The sequence below is a fragment of the Polistes canadensis genome, unplaced genomic scaffold (genome assembly GCF_001313835.1).
Source record: "Polistes canadensis isolate GaletaPanama2010 unplaced genomic scaffold, ASM131383v1 scaffold_95, whole genome shotgun sequence".
NCBI classification, from domain to species: domain Eukaryota; kingdom Metazoa; phylum Arthropoda; class Insecta; order Hymenoptera; family Vespidae; genus Polistes; species Polistes canadensis.
Genome location: NW_014569642.1, coordinates 446192 through 473195, shown reverse-complemented (window position 1 = coordinate 473195; position 27004 = coordinate 446192). Strand labels below are relative to the sequence as shown.

The window sequence follows — 27004 nt, the reverse complement described above, 5'->3', positions numbered from 1 at the left end:
CCTAAACAAGGATTTAACAGCATATCTATGCTGTTAATTCGAGATTGACTTGCGCGGAGCTCGAGTCAATTTAAGCGCAGTCTTTCGTTGTCTCTCCGATTCGCGTTATAAGTAGTAGTAAAAGTATTGTATTCAATATCTTTTCGAAGAGTAAACGATCAACTCTTCTACATTTCTCACGCCTTTAATAATACAAGTTTAAATATTTCTATAACATCATTATTTAAGTTTGTTATTTAATTGTGCAGAATAATGTACACGTAACCGCACATCCTCGTGTGCGATTAAGAATATTTTACGAATTAAGGAATATGTCACATGATGTTTCAATGCGAGATAAAGAAAAAGGCAAACACAATAACAAAAAACAAAAGATAATTCTTTATAAAAAGTGAAGAATATTTACTTTTATCTGCTAACTCTTCATCGTTGTCAAAACAATTGAATGCATGTAAGTACTGTTCACGTTGTTGATTATTTTAATTCGTATATTTTATTTTTAATTTATATAAATTTAAAAATATTCGAGACACGATCACAGATAATTGGGTTGCAAGAAAAATGTTTAACAAAAAAGTTCTTTGAGTACGTCGATTGATTTACTACAAAGGAAATATTGAAATCCGTAGATTGTAAACAAATCCAAGAACTCTAACGTAAACAGATTATTAAGATCATTTCAAAACAGAGTTAGTATTATTATAATAATTGTTTGCAATAGAAACACGCTTGAGTTAAATGCAAATTTTCTTTTTTCCTAACGACAATTCACTTTCATTCTTCGTGATCGCGTGTAAGTGCATGATAAAAAACGATTTGATTAAAATAAAGCAAACTCGAAAGTAAAAGATCGAAAGGATTTTCAGAGATATCCGGGCAAAAATATCTACTACTTTTCGTTTTATCATTGAGTCATCGTACTTTCCCAACCTTGTGTTTAACCGGACAACAACGCTCGACATTCGACAAATTTTACGATGATTTCTCTAAAATCTCCGAGATACATTTTTAATATAGAAAACGAGTTTGGTTCGAATTTAAATAAAACAATAAGACCGCTCAGATTATGTTATCTTAAGTTGAATTAAATATTAATGAGAAAAAATAAAAAAATTAAAAAACATCCGAGATCGATAAAATAATAGATAAGAGGATATTTTCAAAGGGTCCAGTAAAAAAAAATAGTAAAAGAAATAAAATCTTATCGTTATCTTCCTAACGAAATTATCATTGAAATACAAATATTCCGAGGGATTTTGTAGGAAAAGTTAAAAAATACCGTCCTATCTCTCTCTTCTTTTTGGAAACGAGTTATAAAAATTTGTCGACGATAATACCGAGATTTGCTCGTATAATTATAATTATAATATTCAATATTATATATATATATATATATAATAAACGTTCAATTGTCTTTTTTTATTTTTCTTCTCGCGGATGTTTAAATTTCGGCGCCATTTGAAATGAGAAATGTTCGAATAATACGCATACCTTCGGGACGACAACGATACCCGCGATAATATATTTTCTGTTCTTATCTCGGCCAGGTTTTCCCCAGATAGCTCGAATAAAATTCATTAGAATCAACGAATAAAAAGAAAAATAATGTTACCTACCTCGAGGTCAAGATGATTAGATAGGATTTTTGATATTATAATTTGGATTAATCGAATATTTCAGGATTAAAATGGCGACACCTGATAATTTTACCACGATCCATTTATTATTTAATATTATCTTTAATATCCTAAACAGGACCATTTTATTTTTGTCGGTCCCAGTCAGATCGTAAAATGTGATTTATAATGAATACGATAACATTTATTCCATTAAATCCTGGCGCAATTAAGCAAATCGAGTCCGGTAACAATCAATTTCTTTCCTTTTCCTTGTTTTCTCGTTTTTCTTTATTTTTGATCAAAGTGATTGAAAAGAAAACTATAAAATCTTCGTGAAAGAAATATGCATTACAAGTGAGTTGGCTTGTTACGTAGTATGTAACAAAGGAATTCATCATTCGCGGTGACCGCGCTGAAATCTCAATGATTCATTAAAATCAGCATCGGCTCATAGAGGATTTGCTATGGAAGGATAATCATTCTTGGAGTAATTTTCTCTTACATACGTGTACTTGAAAAATACGTGAATCCTAAATCGATCGAATCGAAGATATTGAAGATTTTTCTTGACGTGAGATTAATATTGAGTTAATAATCGATAAGTAGGATGATATTATTTAGCTAACAAGAACTCTTCGACGCCATTATCAAATCGATCAATCTTTGTGTAAATTTTGATAACAAATAGAAAAATCTTACGTTGACATAATAAGTTGAGAACAAGAGGATCGGGCCAACGATAAAAAGGGAAAACCCAAGTTTAAAGGAGATTCTATTTTATGATTGATTTTAACAAAATGTTTTCCAAGTAAAGCTTATTTGGTATTATTGCCTATTCATAACCGATTTGTTTCAAGCACACAATCGCTATTGGAAATACCACTTGGTATTTACGATGAGTTCGTGGATTCATACCGCAGCGATGGTACGTAAAAGAAAGTAGACCAACTGTAAACTTTAAAGAGACAAGAAAGTGTTTCTTTTTAATAGAGAAATCGGCTCTCTACGATTCGTTTGATCAAAGAACGATATAACAGATTATCTGGGATAATCCTTGAGAAATCGCATGTCCGGGAACCCATCTGTTCTTTTCCAAAAAATGTATGCTTGTTCATTGAAATGTAGGAAAACGTAAACGTAAATTTTGCAAAAGAGAGAAAAAATCGTAGATATGCGGTTATGTAAAATTATCAACGGTAATAATGAGAAATAATTAAATAATCCAAAGTATGACAACTTATATTTTATTCTTGATCTTCGAGTTTTGTCTAAGGAAAACATTTTATTTTAAATTTATAATAAATCCGAGTATAGTAGAGGCAAACCACAAATAATATCGATCAGTTAATTATGATCAGTTATGAATCGTGATTGGTGTGGTTTATCATTTGGTTTATCTTCAGCTTGACTAATGTAAATTGATGTATAAAGTTAGAACGATAATCGATTAAAAATTTTTCCATTCCACGTTTATTTGAATAAAATATTGTTATTATATATATATATATATAGTCGTGACATGACGTTATATTGAGTAAAGATAGCTTTAAGAATAAAAATAACGGATTTGTTAAATCAAAGTCAAGATTTGGTTATTATACTATACAGTTGATCCTTTAATATTTATTCTTTTAATTACGAGATAATGGATAAAAGTATTAAAAAAGAAAAAAGAAAGAAAAAAGAGAAGCTAACATCCATAATATAAGAATTCTCTTGCTAAATTAACGGTGAAATCGTGCCAATGAGATTCAAATTGTTTTCTTATCGAAACATTCGGTTTGTTGAGGGCGGCCTTGTCCGGTTCAGATGGGTTTTCCCACCCCTACCCTGTTTTACGGGAAGTTTAAGTAATTCCCGCCTATGGCGCTACGATCGCTAATTATCTCTCCAGTGCGCAACGTGACTACGTTCAGTGGACATAAGAACATTGTGCACGAAGGGTTAAATTATATGTGCAGCTTGTCGTTGCTAATATTTAAAATTGATTATCTCTGTTCGTTATTTGAAAAAAATCTCATTCGATTAATAAGTTTTTCTACGTAAACATTTAGAGAGAAGTAAAATAAAGTAATTTTCTGAAATGTCTTTATCGTCAGTAATAGTTAGAAAATATTTTGGTTACTTGCTTTGAAAGTGTCCGAATACGTAACGTTTAATCTGAAGAGACGAGGACGCGCGGTGTCCGACGAGTAGGCACGAGAGCAACCGAACTTGGCCGGATTAGGCCGAGCGAAGAATGCGACGAAAGGGTGGCAACGAAAGGAAACGACGGGTTGTGCCTGAGAGAAGTGCAGCAGTGGCAGCTGTTTGAGGATAAACGGTGAACGAAACGCATCGTCCGAGAAACGTATACTCGCACGGTTCGGTGCGTTCTAACGCGAACGACTACGACGAAATTAAATATAATACGTATAATAACGCGACGTATTAAGCGGCAAGTTCGATTAATTTGTTCTTTATCATTGCAAGTGCGAAATTGATTAATCAGAAATTATCTTTTTTCTTTCTTTTATCGTGCGTGATACTACCACCCACAATTAGTATAAATGCGTACATAACCTAAAGCACATACCATATACATATTTATATAATATATAACATATATATATATATTGCATTGCGTCGCGTGTGTCTTGTTGTGTTGTTACTGTTATTGGTTGATTAGAAGGAGAAAGAGGAAAAACCCAAGGTGAAAGTAAAAATAGAGAGAATATAAAAAAGAAAGAAAAAGAAAATGTGGCACTCATCATCAGATAGGAAAGTTGAACAGACAAAACATCGAGATAATGTTGCAGATAATATCGCCGAGAAAAATTGGAAGAAGGAAATTGAGGATTCGGATCGCATTGATTCTGGATTTCTTTCTAGTGGAAATTTGCAGCTCAGCTCCGAGCTCGAACGCTCGGAGTTGGACGTTGGAAGAGATTTTAGTGTCGTAACATCGGAACCAATGAGAGCCGACAGTGGCGTAGATCTTGGCCTAAGCGAAAGCTTGAGCCAACTAACCCTTAAACAAGTTACTTTGAATCCTTTGGCAAGTGGAAAAGTACAAGTCGAGCCTACCACTGAACTTGCACCTCTAAGCCCAGATCAACAAAATATTATTGAGCAACATCAAGGAGACTATGTATCCCCAATCATTGACAATAATATTGGAATTTGTGAAAATCGACGGAAAAGATTAATCGAGGAGCCTTGGCAGCTTTATTACACGCAGGACAATGAGGGAGACACGTAAGTTTATTTGTTTTTATTTATTTTTTTCATTATTCAATCTTTACTTTTTATCGTTTTATCAATACATTCGACTTTATTTGGTTTCATTGAGCATATTGTCGATGGAAATCTTCATTTTTGTACACTGAAGGGCTCCGGAGCTAAGCCATTTCAAATATTTGTCTTTAAACTTAAAAGGTCTCATTTTAAATCAAAATAATTTCCAACTCATAACATAATGACAAAAACAAATCGTAACGACTTCATCTATCCTTTCAAAATATTGCAAATGAACAAATTTTTCTAGGAAAGTATTGTGTAAGGTATTAATAAGGCCATAATTAGTAAAAAAAAAATATATATATATATATATATATATACATATGTAAATAGGTTAGAAAGAATTTCTTAGGCAGGAACTTGAAAAAATCATATTTTTCATGTTATATTTTTGAAGGATTATATTTTTTATATTATATTTGTAAAAATAAGTTTGACGTTTATTTAATATTGATATGAGAGGTCATCGATCGATAAATAAGGAAAATTAGATTGATAAATTATTAGTGCATAGGTCGCTTAGAACGTCATTTCGTCAGATACAATAGTTTTTTTTTGGCATTTTATTTTTTTTCTATACTTTATGAATCATTTCATTCACATTAGTACCATGCACTTTTTCTAGTTAAGATTTTTTCCATATGTAAATATGTTTCAATAAATCTTGCGATGACTAATAATTTATTAACTAACGTCAATTTATTTCACCGCTTATGCGTATCTACTTTTGAATATTTTTTTCTACAAACATATTCGCCTATAATGATGAATCATTTCCAACTAACTTAAATATGGTTATTCCTTTTTAAATTTAGATCGTTTTCTTTTGTTTATTTCTGGTTTATTTTTCTAAAGACTCCTAAAAGAGAAATTTAATCAGCAAAGAAAAGAAAAATAAATATGGAGTCATACATACATGACACGTTTTTGTTCTCGTTCTTTACTTTTTCTCTCTTCTGAACTGATAAAAATTCTAGGACATCATTTCTAGATACAAGAAAATAAATTCGTTTTCGTAAAGTTTATCGGTTTATGAAAGAAAAAATAATAGAAACATACTTTTTTTTTAACTTTAAATTGCTAACAAAAGCTAAACAATATTTTCTAATTTTTGTCGATAGTTCGAACGATGTAAGAATTAATTACAGACAAAATTATGTTAATAATTTTGTAAGAAAAATACATTGAAAGTTTTGATGGGGAACATTGGCGTAGACAAACTTTCGACAATCGTAATTTCAACAATTTTTTATATATTTAAATAATGACGAAAAAAAAAAAATTATGAAGCTGAAATATGCGCAAAACATAGTAAATAAAAAGGCAAAAATTTTGTCGTTTTTTATTATGAGTTAGAAAATACTCCTAAATTTTGTGTATCATTTCATTAAAGTCCTCGAATGTATATTAATGTGAAACAGGAAGAAAGTTTTGCAAAGAACTAAATATCACAGACCGTCATTTGTTACGCTAATCACACATGTGCGAATTGATTGAAGAGGTTTGATACTACCGGTTGTAAATCCTTGTCATTGTGGCAGGAATTACAATGACAAACAATTTTGTAATTTTTCTTTTTTTTGCAGTTTTTTATTTTTTAAAACTAACAAAAATCAAAATTTACCGGACCACTGTCCGATGCGAGTCAGAGCGATCCTACCGTATTAAAAGGGCCACAACTTAGTCAATTTTCTAACGTATCTGACATATTCTTAAACATCTATGCTTTTAAAAAAAAAGGAATTTTTCCAAACTCTAGATTAGAATACTTTCTTAACTGGAATGACAGAAATACTTTGTTGGAAATATTTAGAGACGTGGGATCGCAACGTTAAAAGTTGCCTTGCTGGGATTATCCCGGACTTCAATGAAAAAGAAAACAATAAATAACAAGTCAGTTGGTATTTCTAATAGTTTGCGAAAAAAGTGTTATAAATTTAAAGAATATTAAGATCATTTAATACTTTAAATTACTAATATAATATGGTGTTGTTATCAACAAGGTTTTATGCACAACATGTTTCTTTAGATTTATCCTTTTCTCTTTCCCCTGTCCGCCGTCCCTGCCTCTTCCTTTGGCTCCTCTTCCTCAGGCCCCTCTTCCTCAGGCCCCTCTTCCTCAATGTTAAATATCTAATAAGGTGTCAACAAAAATGCCACAAATCCTAGACACTAAATTTGAATGATTAAGGAAAGAATGACGTGAAATATTTGTTTTCGGTTTTCCCCATTTGTAATAGCATCGTATTATATAAGTACAAAGCATGCAGTTACGAAATTGTATATGAAGAAATAAATATTGCAATAATTTCGTCAAATCAAGTGTCTTTTGATGAATTACGAAAGAGAAAATGAGAAAAAGAAAGATGATTATGTATTTATCATGTCACCGATGATTCTTTTTTATGGCCACATAATTCATATGTTGAAGAATAATTATACCTTCTTATGATGGGCGCGATATTATCAGAAAATGTAGATTTATGATTGAAGTATTTGAAAAAAGAGGTCATTGAACGATCATCGTTAACGAATTTATTTGTTCATGAATTTGAAATCACTGAAAATGAATGATAAATGAATTTGATGATATTCAATATTGCTAATACTATCACTTATTGTGTTTGATAATGTTTACTTCAATTTTTATCTTATTAAACATTGAAAATGGCTAATATTTTAATGCGATTATTTTTTTTTAATAATTAGACTTCTTCAAGTAAAAAATTAATTTCTGAAATTTTTCTCTTTAATTTATATGATTGATATTCAAACGAATGATATGTTATATTTTACACGTATCTTTCAGTTTTTTGATCATATGATAATTAACCCTTTCGCTGAGGAGCGCGAATAACTGTTGGAGATGCATGAGTCGTCCTTTGTTAACAACAAATTTTGAATAAGAAACGTGTGTATAAAAAAAAAAACCCCATGAATGTACATTATTGGAGAAGAGTACATTATAGCTAAGCGCCTAAAGGCGCTGTTCGTTCAGAGATAGCGACTATGGCTGACATGAGTGAAAGGGTCATCAATTGATGATAGGATTTAGGAATATTATTATTGAACGTTTGAACCTCGATCGATGTCGAAATCTATACTTATTAGTTTGCTACAATATATATATATATATATATATATATAATAATAGTACCTTATAATGACCGAAATTTGATCAAACAACAGTGACAAAATTAGATTAATTTATTTTTCTAGTTTATTCTGCACATTTTACATATGAAATTAGAAGAATTTATTTGTCCAATTTATTTGCAACATTGGAGATTAATTTTGTTCGTTTATTTGTGTTCGTTTTAGGCAACTACATATCGCCATTGTGCAAGGCTTTTTGGAGGCTGCCTTTAGTCTCATAAGAATGGCACCCCATCCGTGTTTATTGGATATTCTTAACGATGACGGTCAATCTCCATTACATTTGGCCGTTTTAACTCGCCAACCAAGAATCGTTAGACGTCTTATCCTGGCAGGTGCGGATCCTTCCTTGAGGAATTTACGGGGAAACACGGCACTTCATCTTACATGCGCAACTGGCGATTTGAGTTGCGCCAAGGCTCTGACCGATCCCTTGTCTCCTGTCGAAAGAAATTATTTCCTACCTGGCAACAAGATTCCAGCACTGCCACAAAATTTAGAACAGAGAAATTATGACGGTAAGTGATGGATTTAATATTTTGTACTTTGATTAATTAATGTCAAATTTAGTAGAAATAAATTATGGTGTCAAGCGCGACAAGTCTGATATTATATTATATTTTTTGTTTATGGGTAGACCTTGGTTTTAAGTTGCAGTGAAAATTATTACAATTGATCAAATTTGATAGCATCGTATCTTACACAATATACTTTTCTTTATTTTTTAATCCAAATGATACCAAAACTAACGCACTATTTCTTTTAACGCTATACTGTTTACTTCTTTTATTTTATTTGATTTTATTTAACTTTAATTACGCTACACAAAAAGGAAAATCTTGCCAAGGATATAAAAATTGCATTGGAAGAATAGAACATTAAAAAAATTGTAATCTTTAGACGCTTTAAATGGTCTTGAGAATTATTTGTTGCCTTTGTCGATTATATGAGCACATTTGTGGATTTCCCATGATTTCATCAACGAACATATGTACCATCTGGCGTCTCTCTTTCTCTCTCTTTCGCGCGCGCGAGTACATTTGCAAAACCATACCACCAAAATTCAATGAACAAATTTTATTACTTTTTATATTGGTTTCTCCGTGAAAAATTGAACTATTGTTTGAAAACGAAGGAAAAAGATCAATCCTTCTGATCGCATATTTGAAATTTACAATAAAATTCCTGGACGACGATATATGTTTCGATAATTATAATAGTAAAGTGATTTAAAATTTACCAAAAAAATACATTCTATGATTAATTTGATATTATAATTACAGTTGGATTATAAAATGAATTTTTTGTCCTACCATTCACTGTCATAAGCCACCACTTCACTGCAATAGCACTCACCTTTAATTATGACGTACGCGCGTGGATAATTACAATTTTCTTACTCCGCTCAATATCACATATAAGATCAGATTTGATTTATTAGATAATATTTTGATCATTATTGTCACGAGTAGTTATTGATACCGATCACAAATCGTCTCGAAAGTTGTTTTGTCTTCATTATATGTGTCATAACGACGAGTACAGCGTGTTCCAATCGCTCTGGGAAATCCCTAAAGACCGTGACGACGGTATATCGACGCGAATAAATGTTAAAAACAAATTACGAACAAAATCTTTTTATCCTCTCTTTTTGCATCATTCCATATATATATATTTATTTATTTTTTGCACGTTAGAATGCATCCGGACCACATTTGCGGTGATTGCAGGGTTATGAATAACAATTAACTCTAACATATTTTATAAGAACAATCGTATTTCGTAATTTCATATTGGGATTTTAATATTAACCGCAAATAAATGAGAGTCGGCTTTGAAAAAACAAACATAATAATAATTATAATAATAAAAAGGAAAAATGAATAAGAAAAATGTTCTCCAAGAAATATGAGGTTTCTCAAAGTTATCACATTCCAAAGTTTAGTCATTAGGCTTTCCCATTGTCGAGTACGTTTTTTCCCCTCTAATCAAGTCACCTAACCAAGCGCGACGCAATACGCTTGCTTTCTCTTAACTCTTTTTTACGGGTGCCCTTCTTTGTGGTTTTTGTATTTCGTCTCTCTCTCTTAGTCTTTTTTATTTTTTTAAGTCAACAAATAATGCAAGAAGGATAATCCAATGATTAAACAGCCGTTAGAGTAAAGTATATCCCAACGGAAAATATATTGAGAGAATATTTTGTAAATTTCTTGGAATTACCACATAGCGTAATGTCTCGCGATCGTACCACCTTCTTTAATCGGCAATTCTAAATAGTGATAGAATGTCGATGAAAAATTCAACGCAATTTATCTTGTCTTTCTTTTATTTTACACTTTATTGACCGCTAGCCGATTAATCAGCTTTTTTCGGTTTTTAACGCTCATCGACTTTATCCTCTTGAGGACACATATTTACTTAACAATATATACCTACGTAACATATTTTATTTTCAAGTAATATTACATTTATTTTTCATTCAAATTAAACTTATATATTAATTGTAATAGAACTGCAATAAGAATATTCTTTCCAGTTTTTATCTTGCTTACTTTAGTTTTCATTGTAAATTTGAAAATAAAGGAAGAATGTTTCTATGGTATCTTGTGTGTGTGTGTGTGTGTGTGTGTGTGTTGTGTGTGTGACATATCGTGAAGGGAGCGCGTGCGTTACATCATGGAAAGAGAGAGGGGGGGGGGTCTATGAGACAGAAGGCAAAGAAGCAGATGTTTTCTGATATTTAAAAATACTTGTTAGACTATTTACGTGCCACGCTATTCTCGCATCGGTTGGCAGCTTTGGAAAACCCCACAATGGTGTAGACGATGGTGGATCATCAAAGTGTATCATTCTAATTTTAAGAATAGAAGCACCGAATCACTGCTCTTATTATTTCAGTCAACATTTTTTGAAATGTCTCCATGAGGATAAAGAGACGGAATGTGATCAGATGTTTGATTTATTAAACAGTTTTTAATGACGTAAACATCAATTATGCGGGTGCATTCATATTTTCAAGCGAACAATTTATTATCACTTTTTCCTTCTTTTGTTTCTGTTGATTTTGTTTACGAAGATAAATCTTTGTACGTTAAGTGTAAATATACCTCGCAAATATACGTAACTCAACGTAGTTTCCATGAGATATCTTTATCCTCGATTGTTGTTTTATCATACGCACATATGTATATATAGTCTCATGTGTTTTTCGATTTAATTCCGCCAATGCACCGCGCGCGCCGGTCGTCGTCGTCGGGAAGATCTAATTTTAGTGGTCACTTTGATCGGTACAAGCCTAGTTTGGACCCCGGGACTCCGGCCAAACCTCCGTCGACAATGATTCACCGGCATCTTCCTAGTTCTATCTATATCTTCTAAAGGCATGTCACGCGATCGTTCCAAATTAAATCTACACTCTTCTTCCCTTTTTCTGGATTCTTTCCCCATCCACCTTTTTACAAATTAAGTCGAAAATGATGTATCCACGATGTTTCGTTATTTCTCTAATTATTGCTCGATCAGCCAACGGGTGACGTGGCTTTTATCTTTTTGCGTATCTCGTTAATACCACTTGGAAAAAACATATGAGAGGTGTCTCAAATTAAAGTCTATACCAAAGAAGGAAAAAATAACGACTTGCGGTCTTAATTATTCTTTTCTTTTCTTTTTTTTTTTTTTTTTTTTTTTTTCCAATTAATATTTCTTATATTATTTTTACTAATATTAAATGTTTGATGCACAATACTGAATGGAAATAGTGGTGTAACTGTTAACGAAGATTGTAAAGATCCAGCAACAAAAGTTCCTTTGTTGGAGCCTTTTTTATTTTCCAATTAGTTTATATCTTGATTCCTAGAATAATATTAAATACTGCATTTGAATTGTATACTCGTAGTTTAAGCGTTATAAATAAGATTAGATTGAAGAATAATATGTAGTAAGAAAAACTAACGACGCCTTTATTTATTTTTTCAGGAGAGATGTGTCTGCATATAGCCGCTTCCGGTGGTCAGGTTGAGCTTGTCCGTTTGTTGCTAAGACTCGGAGCTGATCTTGAGGCACGCGAAGCGCTCTCAGGCAAAACTGCCCTTCATCTTGCTGTTGAAGGACGTCGTCGATCGGTAATAGCCTTCCTACTGCACGAATGCAGGCCTTGTTTGAATGCCCCGACATACGCAGGCATTACAGCTTATCAAATTGCACTTTGCTTGGATGGACAACTTGCGAGGGAACTAGTCAGACTTGGAGCAACGCCACAACCTCTTCCTGAATCCGATTCCGAGGAAAGCGATGACGAAGATGACAAACCCGACGATTATCTACCGTTGATTACAAGGCACCGACAACAAAATATTGTAGGCGTAGGAGTATAAAAAATAAAAAAATAAGAAATAACGTTAACACGGAGAAAGCGGAAGAAGCGAATAGAAAATGTCTAATTAGAATGGGAAATTACGTTCAATGAAAATTTATAGATCTACATGTTTTAACGCGTTCCGTTGCCGAATTAGATTTTCAATGACTTTTAACGTTCGAGCCTCATGAGTTAAGATGAACCCACAAATGAATAGTCAAAATTTCAAATAGTCTGCACGAAAAGTTCACACGGTGAGGGGACGTATTTGATCCGTGTCCCATGGAATATTATAATTCCTAACGAAAAAGTATACGTAACTATATGTTTTTATTATATTGGGGTTCCATAGCAAAAAAAAATAATTGAACATTCGACGAGATATGAATCGATAGTTCATTAAATGTGATGAATTTTTTACTTTTTTTTTATAGTACAAATAAATTTAAATAAACGATCTGCTGCGTTTTTATACGTGAACAAATTCGAGATCTTTTGTTTGTTTTTCTTTTATGGAGGGATACGTACTAATTGATTTTACGTAGTAGTAATCAATATATTCCTCGCGTTTTGTTATCATTAATGGAACAATTAAGATAACTTCATCGAATCTTTAAAAGAGGATCAACAACGTCAAAGACGTTACATGTATAACGATAAATACGAAAAGATTTATTCAAGAAGAGAAATGAACGATATATTATAACGAAAAGAAAACGAATAAAATATTCGACAACGAATGAAGCAATCAAGCAAGCAAACGAACGAAGAAAGAAAATCTTTTACGTTTGAAAAACAAATCTATGAGAAAAAATAGACTACTTTACACACGATAACAAATTATTTTGCCCAAATAGCTATTGAATTTTTGTATTCACATTTTAAATAGGGCAGGAGACCTCATCGTTTAATAAAAAACAACTTTAAATTGTTATTTAAAGTTAAACCCGATTATTAGAACGAAAGTGTCCTTTCATTTGTCTTAAAAAAAATACGTGTTGTTCATTTACAAGATTAATACCTCTTTTATTTAAAAAAATTCATAATATCTATCTAAAGTAATTAATTTATATATATTTATTGTTTTATTGTAACACGTATTTTACAAGAGTAAGAGTTTTTGTTAAAAAATAATTTCATTTTTGGTTTGAATAATTCTGTGCCGAATTGTTTCATCATTTATTTGTTTAAAAAGTTATATTCAGTACCAAGTGTAAAGGATAACACGGAATAAATAGTAAATTATCGTTATTTAGGGTTGTTCGATTTTTTAAGTGGAACTTCTTTTGGGAGGGTACCGAAACTTGTCAAGCGACACGAAAAGTTAAAGCTTTAAGGGAAGGGCGTTATTTGAATGATAGGGGAGAAACAGAGAAATATCGATCTGTCAAGACTTACGGAAAATGGCAGGGGAAACTTAAGAAGTTTCATTTCAATTCGCCTGTAGGTTCCACGTGCTTTTATTTTTTTAGTTTCTTTGAATTTTTAAAATGTCGATGCACTTCCATTTCTTTTTTTTTTTTTTTTTTTTTTTTTTATTTGATTTTTTTCGTATATCAAACGATAAGTCCTTTTGTGACATAGAATAATTACAACAATTATGGCAAAAACCATTAATAACGTTATAATATTGGTTAATGTGTGAGATCAGACACATCACAGAATATATTTACGCTTATGAATCCTCGAATTATTGAGAACATTCTTTGTAAATCTTACGTAATGTACATATATATACAAACATACTATCGTCAAAGTAAACAAAATCGTAAGATAATTTCGATTGTTTCTCGAAATCTTTATTTTCGTTATGTTTTTTGCGTGAATTTCTTTGTGTACCCGAACATATAGGATTGGACTCGATGTACATTCAAATGAAATAAGATTAATCAATTATATCTATCATCATTAGATAGATTAGTGTACATAAATATGTTTAATGTGTTTTAGTAGAGCCCGTAAAAGATTAATAACATTTAGGTGTGATATTTATCAAATTTCTTCGACTCCTAACGTGGCTCTAATAATGCCTTAGGAGATGAATTATATTTTCATATTTACATTACTACACCATTTAATACACTATCGGTCTTCTGTAAATATATAACTCTACTTTCACTTCCCTTTTAAAAACGTTTAATAGATTAATTAATTATTTAATGAATTATTATTAATAATAAGTGTATGAAAGAACGATGCGAAAGATATACAAAAGAGAGAGAGAGAGAAAGAAAGAAAGAAATTGATGAACGTTGCAGATATATGATAATATAAAACAGACTTATTGTTAAACGTTCATAATTATTTTTTAGTAATAAAAGGCCCTACGATGTGTAAAGGGGGCGTCTTATATATTCAGGTTTTTTTGTTTTTGTCATTTACTGTTTGTTACTTTTTTCAAGCAGTGATAGTTGGTATCAATTTTACAAGACAATTTATAAAAAACAAAATGTGAGATAGACTCTAAATCTTGGAAATCTATTTTGAGTAAAAGCTCGACGCGTAATGGTCTAGATATTCCAAGAATTTGTTCAACTTATTCCTTTTTGGGGGAGTTTGGTCTACAGATTCTGCCGCTTGAACCTTTAGAATTATATTTGGATTAGAGAAGCAGGAGGAAGTTTGCACGAATCATCTGCTATTTCTCTTGAATGTAGAAAGTACGAACTTTAATTATAGTCTTTCCTTCCGTTCACAGAAAATGGTGACGATGATTCGTCGATAGCACGCAAAAGAGAAGTACATATATACTTATGCTTGAGTACTTGCATAGCTATTTCTACGTTATGACTCGGTCATATTCAAACATCTTAATATATTCATCTCTCGAGTAGACTTGAAATTATTTCTCATTTATCGCGATTAGTGTTATTTTCGCAAATTTAAAACCGTTCCAACTTCATATACACAACGAGACACGTGCAGTTCTGATATAATATTATCAGATTGGTAACGTCGCTTCCTACTTTATCGCGAAAAAATAAGCGTGAATGTTATTACGATTACAATTTATAAATACGATTAATTTTCGAACGGAAATTCTAACGCATTAAATAGTTTATATAATGTTCTAATTATCTTCAATTTTCCAACTTTTTTTCTTTGCTTTATTTTGTTTTTTATACGAGCCGGCATTCCTTCAAAGTTATTCTCGAGATTGAAATTTGTATATCAAGCGCTCTCATTTAAATGTTAATAAATTTTATATATATATATATATGTAGCCAATCTTCGATCAGGGTCAACAGACTCTAAGGAACGAATAAAACTACGCAACAGGTCGAGAGTTGTCTGGAAAAACCCCAGTTGCTTCAGTTTATTGTCGGAAATACCAACTAACAAAGAGAACGATAGCATGAACAAATCGTGCGGCCTTGTTTAAGTAATTTATGATTGTTTTAATATCTTATATCCACAAATGGATAGCCGATAAAAATTCATGTTTTTACATAATATTTGAAGTGAACATTTTCAAGTACTTGTATGTACGAAGATATGGATCTTAAAAGGTCGTTAAAAAATATTTAAATTGAATTAAAAATTATTTTTGACGTTAAAATTGTTAAATATTTATTTCACATTTTCTATCGCAGTAAGACAAAACATAAAATCACGATCTTTTTATACTAATATATATCAACGAGTATTGCGACGCATATTAAAAATAGAAGAAGAAGACAAGAAAATCGGTATGATATAGATTAGAAAATAATTATCATTACGTAAAGAATATGTACGTGTATGCATCATAAGTTGAAAATAGAGCACGATACACATACATATACTTATGGCGTAATCTGTATGAGGGACAAATATAAAGTCGGAATAAACATTTATCAATCTCACAATTAGAATAAATAAATATATTTGTATCGACGATAAGAACAATATTGTATCAAATTATCGAACTAAATTCATCGGATCGATGCAAGCGATACAAAAAATATGAATGCTAAAAGAATTTCATAATAAGGAAAGGTAATTGTTTATTAAAATGAACAAATAAATGCTTCGTACAATAAATTTGTTCAGATCAAACATGGCGAGAATGACAATATGCTGTTTTTTAAGAATAAACCAGTGTTTCTCTACCGACTAGAGGTGCCGCGGACCAATCAATTTTTTAATTATTTTTTTTAAGGACCAAATGAAGTAGCGATAGAAAAATATAATAAAAAAAAGGCGAATGTTTTTGTAGTAAAATATAATTATTGTAACGTTTAACAAATTTAATATATATATTTTTTCAAAGAATGATTAAAAAAAAACAGAATAATCGACGAAATTGTATAAAAGTAAATAAACTGACAAAATATTAAACTAATAATAAAAAAAAAAATGTGAAAGAAAATAAAGAATAATTGAATAACTGATATATATTCATTATATAATTATAATTATAAAACTATAAACTAATGCTGAGTATTGCCGATTCTTTTCATCAGTATTTACTAATTTATCAAGTCTTATATTAGAGATTGTATTTCTGATTCTTAAGCGCAAAGTTGAATTTATTAAATAAAACATTTATTTTCTTTTATTTGATGAATATTATTGGCAAAAATATCGATTAACATGCATAAGTATAGAATCGAAAATGGCAACAGTAAACATTCTTTAAGGCTCAAAATTGAATTATATTTCTTGCGAACCACTCACATTTTTTGTTGAGAAACATTGAAATAAGCGATGCTTGAGAATGTGCTAGAAAATACTGTCGAATATAAAGAAAGGAAGGTATACTTTATGTTATGCGTAGAGTGTTTTCTTGATGAACACTCTGCGGCGCTAGTTGTCCATTTCTAGAGCTTTCTGAAACCTGCACCGGTACGCATTAAAACGAGTCATCGACTGATTTTTGTTCATGTGAAAGAGAGTTTGAGTGAATGAGTTAAAATTCAAATATATTATCAAACGATTATTTTCATTCATATCCAACGATCATTATGGATAAGGTAAATCTTTTTAATCAATTTATTAGTTTCCCTGCAATAGATTCGCTTAGAGTTGCGTCAATATTTGTAAATTAGAACATTCGTTGGTCATCTTTCATAAATCGACACAATGACGTTAGGTGTGTGATTATTAAAACTTGTAATCAAAGCATTTAGGATTTTCTTGTGGTTAATTTCAATAGATTTGATATAAATGTTAATTTTGCGATTGATAAATGAAAATATACAATCTCTATATTTGATTAACGTCATGACTTATTGCGAGCGTTTTTATTTAAATGATGTTTTATTTTGTTTAGGTGTCTATATTAAAAGAGAAAGGTAATGCTGCCTTGCAAGAAGGTAGATTTGACGAAGCTGTTCAACATTATACAGAAGCTATAACTTTGGATAATAGTAACCATGTTTTATACAGTAATCGTTCAGCAGCATATGCAAAAGCTAAATTGTATGAAAAAGCTTTGGAGGATGCTGAAAAAACAGTTAATTTGAAACCTGATTGGGGGAAAGGATATTCTCGCAAGGGCAGTGCTCTTGCATATCTTGGAAAGCTAGATGAATCTATTGCGGCTTATGAAAAAGGTTTGATGTTAGATCCGGATAATGCACAAATGAAAGCCAGTTTAGCAGATGTCAAAGCCCAAAAAAATGCAACTAGATTCAATCCGTTTAATCATCCGGATCTTCTTAAAAAATTGGCTAACGATTCTAGAACAAAAGCTTATGTCAATGATCCAGAATATTTAAAATTATTGCAAGAGCTACGCAATAATCCTCAAAGTTTGAGTTTAAATCTTCAAGATCCACGAATATTAACAACTCTTGGAGTACTTTTAGGAGTAGATGAATCGATGGATATAGATCAAGAATTACCACCAGAACCTCCCAAACCGAAACCAGAGCCTAAAGTAGAAAAAAAAGAAGAGGATGATTTACCAGCAGAAAAAAAGGAAGCCTTAAATGAAAAGAAACTAGGAAATGAGGCCTACAAGAAGAAGAACTTTGAGGAAGCTCTTCAACATTATAACAAAGCGGTCGAACTTGATCCCACAGAAATAGTTTATTTGCTTAATATAGCTGCTGTTTATTTTGAACAAAAAGAATATGACAAATGTATTTGCCAATGCGAAAAGGCCATTGATTTGGGGAGAGAAAATCGAGCAGATTTTAAACTAATAGCTAAAGCATTTACCAGAATTGGTCATGCATATAAAAAAATGTCTAACTGGAAGCAAGCCAAAGTATATTATGAAAAGTCTATGTCTGAACATAGAACGCCAGAAATTAAAACATTACTGTCAGACATAGATAAAATTATAAAAGAAGAAGAAAGGAAAGCTTATATTGATCCTGCTAAAGCCGAAGAAGAGAAAGAATTGGGCAACCAAAAGTACAAAGATGGTGATTATCCAGCAGCAATAAAACATTATTCAGAAGCTATTAAAAGAAACCCAGATGATCCCAAATATTATAGTAATAGAGCAGCTTGTTACACTAAATTAGCAGCTTTTGATCTTGGATTGAAAGACTGTGAAAAGTGTGTTGAAATAGATCCCAAGTTTATTAAAGGCTGGATTAGAAAAGGAAAAATATTACAAGGAATGCAACAGCAAGGAAAAGCATTAACGGCATATCAAAAAGCATTGGAATTGGATCCATCAAATAGCGAGGCATTGGAAGGCTATCGTTCCTGTGCTGTGTCTGTTAGTTCTAATCCTGAAGAAGTTAGAAAAAGAGCAATGGCCGATCCTGAAGTTCAAGGTATCCTACGAGACCCAGCCATGAGATTAATTTTAGAACAAATGCAGAGCGATCCCCGAGCCTTACAAGAGTAAGTGTATCAAAAAATCAATTTTATCAGCAAGGAAAAAATAAGTTATATCTATGTTAATATTCTTTTTTTTTCAGTCACTTAAAAAATCCGGACATAGCTGCCAAATTACAAAAGCTTCTGGAATCCGGTCTTATAGCCATTCATTAAACAAATACGAGGACATTTATATGTGCGTGGTTGGTGCCTACACACTCGGCATCAAAATTATAAAATTCAGTTCCTTCGACATTAAGAACACTATGCTTTTTATTCTGTTTCCATCTATATATTTGCTGGTTCATAACCACACATTGCACTGAATGCTTCATCTGACAAAAGTTTCATTTTATAACTTTATTCAAAAATTTCATTTTATAACTATTTCAAATATTAATTTTTGTCATTAAAAATGTTTCGATGCAGTGAAAGAAAAAAAAAAAAAAAAAAAAAAAGAAGAAGAACTGGGTAACATCGCTGTTCATTATTTCCATTAGAAAACTTGTTACAATAACTATCCATAGTATGTTTTATCATATATCTACTTATGTAAACAGTGAAATACTTAATCCAGAAAAGAATTTCAATATCGCAAGTGTTGAAAATGTTTGCCACCATTTTATAATAATAAAGTTGCTCTTTTCATTGCTAGTCGTAAAAAGCATTTATTCAAGAGCAAATTTTTAATTAGTTTAAATAAAAAAAACTAATTATACAAATAAATTCTCTTTCAAAGTCAAATTATATTGCACGAGATAAAGAAATATTATTTATTTCGTCGTCAAATATATTAGAGAACAATTATTCATTATATTTATATGATTAATTTTATTGTACGCGTGCGCGCGCGTATAAGATAAAGTGTTAATTTGATTTAATATATAATCGATCCATTATCGCTTAAATAAATATCTATTATAAACTCTGTTCGCGTTCATGGCTGTTCGTGGATCTGTCAAGGCTCATAAAATTCAAAGATGCGAAATTAAAAATATAAAAAATTTCCTTTTGCAACGCGTATTTGTATCTGATAGGTTAATTACTATTGACACTGTTTCGTCGTCATCAAGAGGAAAATTTGAGAAACATATAAATTTCAATGTTTTTTAAATAATTTCGTATAAATTTATAAATTTGAAATTTCTATTTCGAAAACATTAAATTATAGTTGATTCATTTGATTTGGATATTAATTATAAGTACAATTACATATACAAACAAAATCTGACTAGTTTAGTAAAATATTCGTAGTCAAGAATACCTTATTACGAGTTCGTATATTAATGATTTATGATTCTGAAGAGGCCGGTAAATTTAAAGATGGCGACTCTCTCGTTTTTCGAAAGTGTTCAAGTAAAAACAAAACGGTGTTTGGTTGTGAATATAACGCATACGCGAAATAAGTATTTTAACAATATATTATTGATAATAAATTGAATTTATAATTGAAATATTTAATTCGATAAGTTTTGAGTTAGTGTAAAAGGTATTTATGATGGCTTCAAGTAAAAGTACAAGAGAAGTACTACTATCTATAATTGATGATATTGAATTAATAGCAAAGTAAGATACGTTGTTTATTCTGATAAATAAATAAATATACAATAATAACATATGTAGCTTAATCTCGTATAACTCGGTTATTGAATTTCTAAAAAATGCCGTGTTATACGAGACAAAGAGCTTATACACAAAAAAAAGAGGTTAAGTTCTAAATATTAGACATACATACTAGTATTCCATCCAATTTTTCCCATGTATTTATTATATCTAAATACTTTAGTTTGTTTTTCCTTTAACATTTAGAGAAATGATAGAAAACATAATAGCTCCAAAACCAATGAAATTATCCAGCGTGGAGCATATGCAGTTGACAGAATTATTAATTGCCAAAGATAAAGAATTGAAAGGTACTTTAAAGCAAGCTGCCGAGCAAGCAAAAATCAATTTAAAAATGGAAGCCTTAAAGGCAGAAGTAGAAAGACAAGATCAGGATATTCAACAGTTGCAACGTCAGTTAAAGGAAGCTGAACAAATATTAGCCACTGCTATATATCAGGCTAAACAAAAATTACAATCTATTGCACGTGCTAATAAACGTCCTGTACCTTCAGAAGAACTTATTAAATTTGCTCATAGAATAAGTGCATCCAATGCTATTTGTGCTCCATTAACATGGCAACAAGGAGATCCTCGAAGACCTTATCCTACCGGTATTTTCATACATTATCTTTATCTTTAGAATAAGTAAATAAGAAATGAATATTTTTCAGATATCGAAATGAGATTAGGATGTTTAGGTAGGCTAAGTGACCTTCCTTTAAACGTGCCAGTATTAGGCTCTCATCCAGGAATACCATCAGATTTGCATAGAACCGGTCATCCTGCTGGTGGTATATACTTTGTACAGTCTTTCAGAACAACAAAATATTTTAGATAAATAAATTTAATATATTTTCAATTATCAGAACCTCCGGTTTCGCAAGCAAATCAGTTTGCGTGGCATCCGTCAGGAGAGATTCACATGTCTGTGGGTGGACAAGGGAGTGTAGCTATGAATACTCACAAACAAGAAACGGAAGATGTCGAAGTTATGTCGACAGATTCGTCGAGTAGCTCATCTAGCGATTCCCAATAGACTGATGTAAATATTACATTATAATCAATATAGTGTACGTGATATGAAATTTATTTATGATTATTTTTATTTACGATATTATTTATGTTATTGTAAATAAACAATTTTGTAATGAAGAATTGAGAACACATTATACCATTTTTTGAATAACTATGTCGTCACGAAGATCCCAGAAGTATATTTGGCAAGAACTTGTGTAACTTTTGAGATGTGTAATACATTTCGCTATTTGCCTGAAATATAGAAGACGAGTATAGCAAACATTAACGAGAATATATTAAATGTAAGAGAGTATAAAATCATGCAATATTCTTTAACACGTTCGTTACTGCGCAGCGAAGAAAAGATTCCAACCACAGTCTAGAACTTATTTTTTATATTGATTACAGTCGCAAATGTGTGATTTCAACAGAAATCGTGGATACTGGTAGCGAATATGTTTATTAATAGTAATCGCAGTTTTAAAAACATCGAACACTCACCAACAATATTTGATTATTAAACGATGTTTTTTGAAACAAAACATTTTCATTAGTAAATTTTAAATTAAATAATTCACAGTCCTTTTTAAGTTTTTCTACATCTTTGTACAATAAGAGCTCTTGTAATTTCAATCCAGGAAATGTAAGATTTTTACTATTATATCCTGAACTCATAATTTGTAACACATTTCTACAATAATATACAAGAAACAGATTTAATGAGTGCTTGTATAATAAGAAAAAAAAGATAAATACCTTCTCAAACTCTTTAAATTGCACATCACAGCACATACAAATATTGGACGGAGTTTTTCTATTAATCGAAATACTCGTACATAATTTTTTAAGTACCAAGCTATAGAAATCTTCGTAGCTAATTTAACTTCTTCGGATTTTCTACAAAACATATTTTTGATTATTTATCTAATTGTATTTGTTATTATTATGAAATATTATTTAAAAATGATAAAATTAAGCATAGGAAACATTAGATGTTACAAAACATAAGATGAATGTATTTTTATCTTACTTATCGTGACATGCCTTAATTTTTCAGGAAGAATTAATGCTCTGTTCAATCCAGATACATCTCCAATGTTTAGAAGAATATACAATGCTTCCATTTCAACTCTGTTATCGATCAATGTAATTGCTTTTATTTCTTCGTTAATTTCTAACTCCCTTTCCCTGTTCAACGTATCATACAAAACCAACAATTGAGTCATACATTCCAGCAAATGCTGATCATTTATTTTAGGATTATACTCGTTTATATTTCGTTCACTTAGCCTGTGAAATGCCATAAGATTAAGACAAACTAAATCAGATTGTTTTTTTTTGTATTTTATTATCGTTTTACCTTTGACTAGCATAAGTATGAAACCGTATTATGGGTTCTAAAATTTGAATACTCATAGTCGTATCAATTCTTTGAATTACTAAATCCTGCCTAATGGCTCGTAATCGGTCAAATGCGAAATCATATACGTGTATCCAATCTACATCTGTGCGTGTTACTATTCTAAATTGTATAAAAAATATATCAATATTTATTACACACTAAATACCTATAACTGTAATTATGATAAATATAGTAACAATACTTTGTAAACAAATATTTAATTGTCGATAACAATACAGGTCCTGGTCGTAAGGAACTTGGATCCGTCATTATTTGGCCTGCAGCTGAACGAGAATAACTTTTGATTATCTTTCTTGGATCCGCTTTTGGATTCTTTGAATGTTTTGTTTTTTCATCTATCTCAAATTGATGCAGCAAGCCTTCCCTTTCCCTCCTAATTAATTTGAAATATAAGTGAGTTTAAAATTGTATTAAATAATATTAATAATTCATCGAAATATATTAAAAAATAGTTAATAAGAAGGTCTAGTAATAATTAATGTCATTTTTTTATAAGTTTTGTTGTATAGTTTATTATGGAATAACTTAAATTATTAACTTAAATTAAAACTTACGGAATACTAAGATATTTAAAAATATCTATATGAAACCTCAGCATTATCAACTTTCGAAACTATGGTGGTCTATAACTAAATTTTAGTTAAAAGATAACTATTAATAAGATTTAATGAATTTATCAATTATATAACAGCAACATTTTTCATTCTTCATTTCTGCTAATTATAAAAAATATTTTCTAATTTCAAGATTAATAGAGAGCTCCAATTTTTTTTAGTTTTCAGCAGGGTACAAAAACGACGTTAATTAATACTAAACCTGATATATTCCAAAATAATTTACATCCATCTTTCTTTTTGAGGGCACATTAAATGACATATTCCATTTATAGTCTCAGACATTTTTACATATATAATATAATATAAATTGGAATTACTGAGAAATTATATTTATTAGATTTATTAATACAACAAATTCGTTCCATGTAAATTATTACCGATGAATTTTTAAGGTTATGTTTCTCGAACAATAACATCCGTGGCGCTGGTGTATCATTTTTTAAAAAATTGTATTGCAAATAATTTATGATCTACTAGATGTTTCCGACTTTGTAAATGTTACTATGTTAATTATTTTTTTTTTATTAGCATACGAGACGTATTAATTACGTTTGGTCGTTATAAATATTAATAAATTTTTTCATGATACAATCAAAATAAATTTTACGTCACTTTTTATAATGGAAAAGTAAAAGGATAAAATTTAAATATTAGATTCGAATGTTTTTGCAATCGAAGAGAAAGTCAAATTAATTATACGCGTAGTTAAAAATATATTTTATTTTGAAAAATTCCTTTTATTCCTTTGAAATATCACGAACTTTGCTCAAGTATTTTTTTTTTTTTTTTTTTATAAAACAAAGAATAGCGGAGTTATTTGAAGTAGTTTTTTTATCAATCTACTATCGTTTACTCATCGATATAAACTTATATAAGATTATTATAGTCGATGCGCATTTTCTATTTTGTAAACTTTTAAATATATTGGGTTGGGGAAAAAGTTTTTTCGTATTTAACGGTAAATAAATTGTTCACTTTTGCTTTTCCCTGATCCAATACTTACATTTGAATTATACAGGATATTCGTTAAATTTATTTTTCTTGTGCAGTAATTTAATCATCACTCCACGTGTAGTTTTATGTATAAAAACAAAAGCATAGAATTGAAGAATCTTTTATAATTCTACAATTATAATGATACAAAACATACGGTGTTAACAAAAAAAAAAGAAAAAAAAAACGAAGAAGAAGAGAAAGAAGAAGTATATTATATAATATATATAAGTATATAATTAAGATTATCACTATTGATAAAATTCATTATTATTATTAACAATATTTAATCATAAATACTTGAAAGTATAGATAGCCATCAATGAAATTATCTTTCGCCGGTATATCATTTTTTATGAATATTCTAATTCATTTATGGTAGCTTAATGATAAAAAAAAAAGAATATCGATCCGATGATCAAATTATGGAATTATTGTTCTCTTATTGTTCAAATAATTGACGTTAACAGTTAAGAAATGCCTTCTACTTTTTGGGCGTGTTTCATTTACTGTGTCTCTTAATGTGTAAAATTTATCGTAACATTTAATATAAGTCTTGACGAATATAAAAGAAATAACGGTTCCGTTGACTGTACGGTTTTATTTACATTTTTTGCTTATTTTTTTCTTTTTATTTCTCTTTTTGTCGCTTAAAATTCCGCGCGTTTTGTGTAACGATCACGTTTGAGACAAATCGTTGAAGTAAACGACACGAAATAAACGATTTATTTATTTACATGATCGCGCGCGCGGAATAAATATCATTAAAAAAAAAAAAAAAAAAACATCGTAGGCTTGAAATGAGATAAAAATATTTAAAACGGTTAAGAAAATAGAGAGAACAAGCACATATGAAAAATAGAAAAAAAGATCAGGTATATCAATTGTAAAATGGTTTTGACCCGATTGACAAAAGATAATTGAATAGTTTCGATTGTTTATCTTATTGTTAAGTTTGTTTAATTAGATTAATGACGATCATTAGGCATAGTTGGAGAAGAGAAGACCCTGCTAGATCATACTCGGTGATAATTTACGACGCTTTCGCATCGACGAATCCCTCTCGTCATTCTTTACACGTTCATTATACGACCTTTGTGCGTGCCTTTTCGAAATGATATAATTGCGCCATCATTATATACCAACCTTCTTACCGACCTAGCTGCCTGTTCTCGGAGAAACCAAGAAATCTAAATTCTCGTTTTAAAGATAGTTTAAAGATAGCTGGGATCAAGGAAATCAAAATCATTCTTAATAACAGGTTTTATTAAATTAGCAAGGATTTTGTAAACATCATTAGAAGGACCGATGATCATTTTGATTTCGTCAAACGTAACAATAAGTAACGTAGTAAGATAACGACTTTTAGTCTGTTTCATTATTTCTTCAAATAAAACATATATATATATATATATATATATATATATTTTGATCATATTTAAATGAGTAAGAGTTAATATATTTTAACGAACATATTTACGTAGTAGTTACGTTCAATCTCATTTTCAAAAATAATCCTAGACAGGTTAAAACCTTTAATTATCAATTACTTATTACCAGCTTGCTTGTTATATACTTTTCGTCTTTTACAAACGAAAGTATAGAATTACCTATAGGTACGTATTTATGATACATCGTCCATGACATCTTTGTCATGGGAATTATGGAATATCCGCGAATCGTGTCGTCTCTCACTTGTTAGTCGAAGCAAATGATGTTTTTTCTTCGCTCGTTAAGAATTTGTGTTTAATTGATAAATCACATTGTAATATTTGCAGATTTAAAATATCCTACTGGGAGATAGAAACACGAGAGGAAAGAAATGTAGAAAAAAAGAAAGGAAGAAGGAGATTTTTGTAATTTGGAATCTTTTCTCGGAGGGAATTCCCCCGAAACCTGTTGCTTATCCATTCAACGCTGACGCTCGTTCATACGCGCGCATGCAGACGGATAACTAAAGTAATATATCATGTATTATTTCGAGTAGACTACATAATGTTTGCGGAGAGTGGGAACGAAAGAAAGTTCTATAAATAAGTGAGTCATTTTAAAATAGGTAAGATTTGTATTTTAGGACACAAACTTATTTCGTTTTTCGAACATGTTATTCGAATCTGGCAAATATCTGTGCACGCGATTGAAAGCTGAAATATCGTAGAGTAGAGTAGATTATCGTAGA

At 30.5% G+C, this 27004-nt stretch overlaps 4 protein-coding genes and 1 long non-coding RNA gene across 8 annotated transcripts; 3 read left to right on the top strand and 2 right to left on the bottom strand.

The window, feature by feature from the left end:
• The first annotated feature begins 3530 nt into the window (after positions 1-3530).
• LOC106787186 (NF-kappa-B inhibitor cactus) lies at positions 3531-14762 on the top strand. The gene is made up of 3 exons (XM_014749327.1): positions 3531-4856; positions 8220-8572; positions 12030-14762. Exons 1-3 carry the CDS (start codon positions 4357-4359, stop codon positions 12425-12427), a joined length of 1251 nt encoding a protein of 416 aa, XP_014604813.1. The 5' UTR covers positions 3531-4356; the 3' UTR covers positions 12428-14762.
• LOC106787187 lies at positions 10374-17192 on the bottom strand. The gene is made up of 3 exons (XR_001381751.1): positions 17068-17192; positions 12007-12373; positions 10374-11906 (listed from the first exon to the last, which is right to left on the bottom strand). It is a non-coding gene; the product is annotated as an uncharacterized LOC106787187 (long non-coding RNA).
• LOC106787184 (stress-induced-phosphoprotein 1) lies at positions 17160-19837 on the top strand. The gene is made up of 3 exons (XM_014749326.1): positions 17160-17363; positions 17663-19194; positions 19272-19837. The coding sequence occupies exons 1-3, from the start codon at positions 17355-17357 to the stop codon at positions 19342-19344; spliced, it is 1614 nt and encodes a 537-aa protein (XP_014604812.1). The 5' UTR covers positions 17160-17354; the 3' UTR covers positions 19345-19837.
• A 616-nt stretch (positions 19838-20453) lies between these two features.
• Positions 20454-21930, top strand: LOC106787227 (mediator of RNA polymerase II transcription subunit 4). The gene is made up of 4 exons (XM_014749420.1): positions 20454-20736; positions 20980-21386; positions 21447-21566; positions 21642-21930. Exons 1-4 carry the CDS (start codon positions 20666-20668, stop codon positions 21809-21811), a joined length of 768 nt encoding a protein of 255 aa, XP_014604906.1. The 5' UTR covers positions 20454-20665; the 3' UTR covers positions 21812-21930.
• Positions 21868-24243, bottom strand: LOC106787226 (SAC3 domain-containing protein 1). Of its 4 annotated transcripts, none has more exons than XM_014749416.1 (7): positions 24056-24243; positions 23397-23588; positions 23153-23314; positions 22837-23082; positions 22549-22689; positions 22294-22483; positions 21868-22044 (listed from the first exon to the last, which is right to left on the bottom strand). In XM_014749416.1, exons 1-7 carry the CDS (start codon positions 24112-24114, stop codon positions 21970-21972), a joined length of 1065 nt encoding a protein of 354 aa, XP_014604902.1. In that variant the 5' UTR covers positions 24115-24243; the 3' UTR covers positions 21868-21969. The 4 variants fall into 4 exon arrangements, with proteins under 4 accessions (XP_014604902.1, XP_014604905.1, XP_014604904.1 ...); XM_014749419.1 differs by having other exon boundaries at positions 24210-24235; XM_014749418.1 differs by having other exon boundaries at positions 24032-24118.
• Positions 24244-27004: the final 2761 nt, after the last annotated feature.

Coding starts and splice junctions, on each gene's coding strand:
- LOC106787186 (XM_014749327.1), top strand. CDS start 4,357: ATGTGGCACTCATCATCAGATAGGAAAGTTGAACAGACAAAACATCGA. Junction 4,857..8,219: donor CAGGACAATGAGGGAGACAC/GTAAGTTTATTT, acceptor TGTTCGTTTTAG/GCAACTACATATCGCCATTG. Junction 8,573..12,029: donor AGAACAGAGAAATTATGACG/GTAAGTGATGGA, acceptor TTATTTTTTCAG/GAGAGATGTGTCTGCATATA.
- LOC106787184 (XM_014749326.1), top strand. Junction 19,195..19,271: donor GATCCCCGAGCCTTACAAGA/GTAAGTGTATCA, acceptor TTTTTTTTTCAG/TCACTTAAAAAATCCGGACA.
- LOC106787227 (XM_014749420.1), top strand. CDS start 20,666: ATGATGGCTTCAAGTAAAAGTACAAGAGAAGTACTACTATCTATAATT. Junction 20,737..20,979: donor GATATTGAATTAATAGCAAA/GTAAGATACGTT, acceptor TTTAACATTTAG/AGAAATGATAGAAAACATAA. Junction 21,567..21,641: donor AACCGGTCATCCTGCTGGTG/GTATATACTTTG, acceptor TTCAATTATCAG/AACCTCCGGTTTCGCAAGCA.
- LOC106787226 (XM_014749416.1), bottom strand. CDS start 24,114: ATGTCTGAGACTATAAATGGAATATGTCATTTAATGTGCCCTCAAAAA. Junction 23,083..23,152: donor CATACTTATGCTAGTCAAAG/GTAAAACGATAA, acceptor GGCATTTCACAG/GCTAAGTGAACGAAATATAA. Junction 22,690..22,836: donor ATTCTTCCTGAAAAATTAAG/GCATGTCACGAT, acceptor TATGTTTTGTAG/AAAATCCGAAGAAGTTAAAT.